A 7,339-nucleotide genomic window follows, 5' to 3' on the forward strand; every position below is an offset into this window, starting at 1 on the left:
GATGGCTTTTCAACCCCCTCCCCTTTTTGAGGCCTAAATGGGTTAAATTTTCTTTTCAATTAAGTCATGGTAGGTCTTATTATTACTCTACTTAGGTGGAAAAAAATGCACTGAGGGCCATCAAAACTTCTATCCTTTTAAAAAATATGGGAATGATATACAGTAAAGAAGAGAAATCAAAACAAACTTACAGATACATCATCTAAACTGGGTGATACATGGACATTAATCGTCAAATCTTCTTCTTTTCCAGACAGATTAGGCATAATTGCTGAAATAAGATAATCAATTTATACAGACTATCTCCAAAGATACAAAATCACTGACATATGTTACAGTTAATAGCTTTGTGCAAGAACCTATTCCCCACAAGCAGTTAACAACTTGCCTACTTATAGACCAGTTATGTTTTGTTTAGGTTAGAGGTAGGTTAAACAAATTGTTCTGATTTTTATCTTATAAGGCATCCTTGATTCCGTACAAGTGCTGACATGCTATTACATCAAAAATTACCAATTTTGCTAAACAAAAATAAGTCAGAAAAACAATGGTGGGTGATCATTTCATTACTGTGTTCCGTTTGGACACGTTTGGACAATCGTGACATTTTATTTATTCTGTACCCGCGATGCACGATGGTACGATGATAAAAACGCGATGGCACAATGGTACGATGGTGAAAACACGATGGTGAAATCACAATGGTACGATGGTGAAATCGTACCATCGGGATTTCACCATCGTACCATCATGTTTTCACCATCGTACCATCGCGCTATCGTGTTTCCACAATCGTGCCATCGCGATTTCACCATCGTACCAACACGATTTCACCATCGTACCATCGCGATTTCACCATCGTACCATTGCGATTTCACCATCATACCATCGTGTTTTCACCAGCGTACCATCGCGTTTTCTGTATTCTGTACCCGCGATGCACGATGGTATGATGGTGAAAACGCGATGGCACGATGGTGAAAACACGATGGTACGATGGTGAAATTGCGATGGTACGATGGTGAAAGTGCAATGGTACGATGGTGAAAACGCAATGGCACGATGGTGAAAACACGATGGCGCGATGGTACGATGTTGAAAACGCGATGGTGAAATCATGATGGTACGATGGTGAAAACGCGTTTTCACCATCGTACTATCGCGCCATCGTGATTTCATCATCGTACCATCGGGATTTCACCATCGTACCAACGTGTTTTCACCATCGTACCATCGCATTTTTACCATCGTACCATCGTGCATCGCGGATACAGAATAAATAAAATGTCACGATTGTCCAAACGTGTCCAAACGGAAGACCGTATTTCATTGGTTTATTTTTCTTCACCTTAGTGCAGTAATGGGTTAAATCATATAAGGAGTTAACCCATAATTACACTTAGGTGACGTTTAGTTTTGCAAAAATAACTTGAGATCACAATTTAAAAAGTGAAATCCCATGAGTCTGTTTATGATACACAACAAAATGTACAACCTTTTTTTACAACCTCTAAGGCAAGTTAATGGCAGCAATATAATCTTCATATTCTGGTATATACCTGACAAGGGGCTTAATGATAATCATAAATGCCAGTGATTTTTTTTCCCCTGTATTTTGCAGCCAAATAAAGGCGGTTTCCCCTAGCCCAAAATAGGTATATTTTCCCCTGAAAATGCTAATATTTCCCCAAAATGCCCTGTGCACATTCTTCACCAGAACCATGTCTTAACAGCAGCTGACTTAAATCAGCTAGAAGACAGAAAGCTATCCCTATAGATAGCCTCTGCTATGTACTATGCATGTTAAATTGAATTGAAATTCTCTGTTGTTGGAATTTGATTTTCCTCTTTTACTGATTTATCATGCTACATTTTCCCCTTCAGAAAGCCACAGGTTGTTTTGAAAACTGACAAAAAAAAACACTCTATCCTACGACTGTACGTACCTGCATTTGCCTGTTTCTCTTTTATTATTTTCTGTAACTGCGCCATCTCTTTGTCCATATCAGCATAGTTCAACTCCCTGGCTTCCACGGGAGGTGGTATAAACAGGGCTGGATCCGTGCCCATATATGAGCATTCTAGCCTTCCTGAGTCACTTAATGTCACCACAATTCCTTTCAGATCCCTGTGCGTAAATAATGCCACATTATTTGTAAATGATTTTAAACCATTCAAATTGTTTATTTTAGTATTTGATTTGTTATGAAACTTAGTTGAATGGAATATACCAATTTGCTTTTGAACTGGTAAAGGAAGACTCAAAGACATAATACCTCTATGGAAAAACAACAAGAGCTTGTCAAAAACAATATAAGGAATACATGGTTCATGTCAGAATGGAGAAGATTTATCCGGTGAGCGATATAGTATATCTTGGCGAGCTTTAGCAAGACAAGATACACTTCCGCAGTGAACCAGATAAACCTTCTCCATCCCGACCCCCAACCATGTATTTGATTTATCCTGCTTTTGTCTAGTTTAATAATGTTTTTAGATCATTTATATGGTTTCATTCTTACTTTTCCCCAATAAAACAACATCTATATGAGCCGCTTCATGACAAAACCAACATAGTGGCTTTGCGACCAGCAAGGATCCAGACCAGCCTGAGCATTCGCACAGTCTGATCAGGATTCATGCTGTTCGCTATAAGTTTCTCTACTTGTAATAGAGTTGGTAAGCAAACAGCGTGGATCCTGATCAGACTGCGCGGATGTGCAGGCTGGTCTGGATCCATGCTGGTCGCAAACACACTATGTTGGTTTTGTCGTGACGTGGCTCATATGTAGTTTTGTTTTGCTGTTAACCATGTGACGTCATCATAGGCTAACAATGAGATATACTGACTGGAGATAAACTTATATACTGACTGGAGATATATAAGTTTATCAGGCAAGGCTTTATCCAGCTGATAATATGGACAATAGCAGGAAAAACAGCATGTGTTCCCTACCAGTAAAAATTTGTCTGATATCTTATCTATTATCAATATAAATGTTGAAATCATCATAATGAATTTGTCTTGGTTCATAAGTTTGATTCCTAGGACAGAATCATGCCTGTGAAATTGTTAATCCTTTTTTTTACAAAATGAACTCTCTTGCTCTCCTTTGTTCTGTTTACAGTAAAATGGCCTCCTACTTATTTAAAGTACTGCGGACAGACACAGCTGAGAATTCATTTATGACCTTGAAACCTGGGATGCATTTCATACAAAGTCATAAGTCTTAAGACCAAAACTAAGAAAATTTTGTATTTCAAAGTAAATTCCTAAGTTATGACTCCTACCTCGTGAATCTTTCAATTTCAGAATAGCTATACAGAATGGTGAATAAAAGGGTGTTTCATTATATTTTTTTTTAAACTTTTCTTAGAAAAATGAATTTAATTATAGTCTACAGTCTATGACTGAAGGTAAAACCATTTATCGAAAAGGTCTTAAGTACTATATATGGTTTAATGTCCTAGGACTTATAATACACTTAGGACTTTCTATGAAACTGAAATGTAATTTATGACTGTGGAGAGCTATCCTTCATGAAATTGACATAGAAAGAAAAGAAATACTAACTGAAAGTTTCCAACTCTAACCATGACGGGCACGCTGTCAACTTTAGCCGCCCACTTGAGACATATGTCTTGATATACCATTAACGTCTGTGTGTGCGACGCTATTAAATAATTTATAGTTCCCTCCGTAACTGAAACATAAATAAAGAAAGTCTCATTTCATATACCGTTTAAACCCATAACTATTTCTCAAATACACTATAATGAAGGCATAGATATAAAGACAAAATCAGCATTTTTAAAAATGTATTTTTATAAAATAACATATCAAATTTAACAATAACACAAAATATAGATTTTGTTGAATAAACTTGTCCAGCTATGAAATCCATAGATAACCGTATATAAATAACAGTCCATATAGATAACTGTCTTATTTTTAAAAATACAAAACATCTGAGCAACAGACAGCATTGGGTAGGGTCAAACTGGAGCTATATATAAGTCATGGTTACCATTTGAATGTATGCAGAGCAGTACAGTTAGCTCAATAGGTATAGCGTTGGACTGTGAACCCGTGTTTGATTCCTGGATGGTGCAGGTAACTTTTTTCTTGCATATCAGACAAGATTATCTACCATTTACAATGGTGCCAGAAAAACCTGTCTTACACCCCCCATGTAAGACAATTCGCGTGCTTTGAATGACATCATTACCATGTGCCTTTTATGAATGAATTGTGTTCTTAGGATGACGTCAGTTTACCGTTATGAATGATGTTGTAAGTTCATGCACTACTAAGAAAAATAGTGCATAATGAGAATATTAGTTTCCGTAATTTCTATTCTGAAAATAATTGATATGTAATATGCAAGAAAAAGAATCAAACACAGGCTTTCGGTACAGACGGGAATATCTAGCTCTACGGTAACTGGTCAGCAGAAACTCGGCACAGCCTCATTACCGCCATAAAAAGTTACCCTCCAGCTAGATATTACTGTCAAAACTGGTAGCCAGTGTAAGATTCTTATAATTGTGAATGATCATGAAATCTTTGCTACAGTCATTTGCACTAGTGTACCTTTACTTTGGCATATAAAGAAGTTCCTGAACTGTGCTCAGGATGGCTTACTGCCGTGATCCGGAGTAAAAAACAATCAACACAACCACCACAAAATCTATATGAAAATATCTATTTAAAACAACTTATACTTACTAGAGGCATATGGATTAAAACAACTAACATCGTATTCAAATTTCTTCATGTATCTCAACTGTCCAGACTCTGTTAGACAGAATAAATTTCTTTCTCCTGCAAAAAATTACATAATTATTAGATTCCATATCTTTAACTAACATAAAATATAAATCATCATGTTATTGCTCTAACAGCTTACCTACTACTAAAATTTTATAGAAGTTAACCCTTTACTGCACTTAAATGACAATATATTGTAAAACTGACCCTGTTTTTGAAATTATATTCTATACAATGTTTAAATTACCTATATATATATATATATGACTTAAGTCACTTTTGCAAGTTTTTTTTATTCATAAATTATGAATCTTTCTTTGAATTGCTTCTTTAAAGTATTATACATTTGTTCCTAACATAGGTTATAAGGGTAATATAACTTGTCCAAGATATCCTAAATTCATAATCTATAGCCTTGTACTGAAAACTGTGTGTTCTTCCTTTTTCCCCATGCTCTGAACTGCAATCAAACTGTGAATACATAATTGCTATGGAACTACTATGGACATGCAAAAGAACCTTGCACATACATGCATTGGAATAGCTCTATAAAGGGAAGAAATACTCAAAAAAAAACATTTCAACAATATTTAGTTTGAACTTACCTAAGACTAGTATAGAGGGTGGAGCGGTGGGAAATGATATCACAGAAACATCCAGGGCCTGTTCTCCAATGTTAAAACTCCAATCAAACTATAATAAATGAAGAAATAGCAATTATAATGTGGGTAAATAATAGGAATGACTCAAATATGAAAAAAAACACCCCAACAAATATCATGACGTTAAGTATCATTTTACTTGTGCATAAATGATAAAACAGTATTATACAGCAAAGGTTTTCAAAAATGATATTCACTTTATATTACATATTCAAAATAAAAACAGTTAATATAACAAAAGAATCACTTTTATATTAACAAGCTTATAGTGTAACGCTAACATTGTGTGTGTTTATGCTAGGTTTGAATATTGCAAAATGACATCACATCAAAATAGATACACAGTCTTGCAATAACATATTAACAAAGTCACAAAAACAGCATGGGAATACATTATTATAAAAATATGGCCTTTTTAGCTGGTGAATATGATGTGATATGTACTGAAAAAATTTAATATTGACCGAGATCATATACTTTGATATTCACTAGTTTCTTTTTACGGAAAATTACATCTTAACCAATTGGAGAAAGTCATTTTAAAGCTATTTATAGATCATATAATATTACATGTAGTAAGGAAGAAATATTGATAACAAATTTATAATACAGCAAGCATCATTTTTAGTGAAAAAGTGAGATTTCTTCATAAAATGACGGCAGCAGTGTATATAAAACTATATTGACGTCACGATTATCCAATGAAAAGCGACGTTACAAATGTGCAGTATTAAAATAAAAATTATACAGGGAAAATACACGCATTTAAGGGTTGGTCACATGAATCAAAAGTAATAAATAAATGGTTGTTGTTACCGTAACTCTCTTGCCACTTTTAATATTTTGAGACTCTTCTCTAGATTTTGCCTCCGTAGCCACAGCTAAAACTTGGTATCTGTAATACATAATTGAGCCGCGTCATGACAAAACCAACATAGTGCGTTTGCGACCAGCATGGATCCATGCCGTTCGCTATCAATTTTTCTACTTGCTTGTAATAGGGTTGGTAAGCGAATAGCAGAATGCGCGGTTTCGCAGGCTGGTCTGGTTCCATGCTGGTCGCAAACGCATTACGTTGGTTTTGTCGTGACGCGGCTCATATGGTCATATATTATAGTAATTTCATTGAAGGTGCAAAAATGGTGCATTTAGCTGCATATCTCTGAGCCCTTAAAGCTGCATGCCTCGAGATGAGCCAAAATATTTAAAGATAATCATACTTGACAAAAATTACTGAGATTTTCAAAAAAGTAAAAAAATTCAAGATAAATATAATGATTTTCATGTTATGCGCCATTTATGGCCAATTTTGCAGTATTTTTTACTATCTTTCTATTGCGTTACAACACAGTCAGGAAAATTTTGCATATTTTGACCCTTTTTTGGTAGTTTTTATGGTTTGTAAGTGCCGTTTGCCATTTGAAAATTATTTCCTTTGTTCACTTTGTAATTTTTTACTTTTCAATACATTTTCAAAATTTTCATGAAAATAAGCATGAATCTGGAGGTGTGCTGCTTTAAAGTCATTCAATAGATACAAAGTGTAAATCTAAGCTTACATAATTTGATAAATTTAGCAAATGTTATTGGTTATAAATATTTGTTATCAATACGAATGTCAATCTAGTCAGGATTTGTAGCCAATTTTAAATAAGTTACAAGAAGTTGTAATGAAATAATTGATACTACAAGAAAACTTTCAACATGCTACTCGAATAACACATAACATACTGGTAAGTAGTCCGGTCACTTTAAGCAAAATTGCAAATTTCTTTTTCAGACATCCAGGAATTCTGAATAGGTAGATTGACCACAAAGATATGACCAAAAATATGTTTCAATCAACTTATAAATCAAACAAACTGGGTACAGAACATACTTGTAACACTCCAGTTGCCTGACCACG

At 34.7% G+C, this 7,339-nt stretch overlaps 1 protein-coding gene across 1 annotated transcript; it reads right to left on the bottom strand.

Moving 5' to 3' along the window:
- Positions 1-176: 176 nt before the first annotated feature.
- Positions 177-7,325, bottom strand: LOC132757609 (protein PTHB1-like). Its single transcript, XM_060748931.1, has 7 exons — positions 7,313-7,325; positions 6,250-6,328; positions 5,377-5,464; positions 4,730-4,825; positions 3,575-3,704; positions 1,947-2,128; positions 177-271 (listed from the first exon to the last, which is right to left on the bottom strand). The coding sequence occupies exons 4-7, from the start codon at positions 4,776-4,778 to the stop codon at positions 177-179; spliced, it is 456 nt and encodes a 151-aa protein (XP_060604914.1). The 5' UTR covers positions 4,779-4,825; positions 5,377-5,464; positions 6,250-6,328; positions 7,313-7,325.
- Between the last annotated feature and the right edge of the window lie 14 nt (positions 7,326-7,339).

Source organism: Ruditapes philippinarum, unplaced genomic scaffold (assembly GCF_026571515.1).
Source record: "Ruditapes philippinarum isolate M1 unplaced genomic scaffold, ASM2657151v2 ctg25315_1_1_1_1, whole genome shotgun sequence".
NCBI classification, from domain to species: domain Eukaryota; kingdom Metazoa; phylum Mollusca; class Bivalvia; order Venerida; family Veneridae; genus Ruditapes; species Ruditapes philippinarum.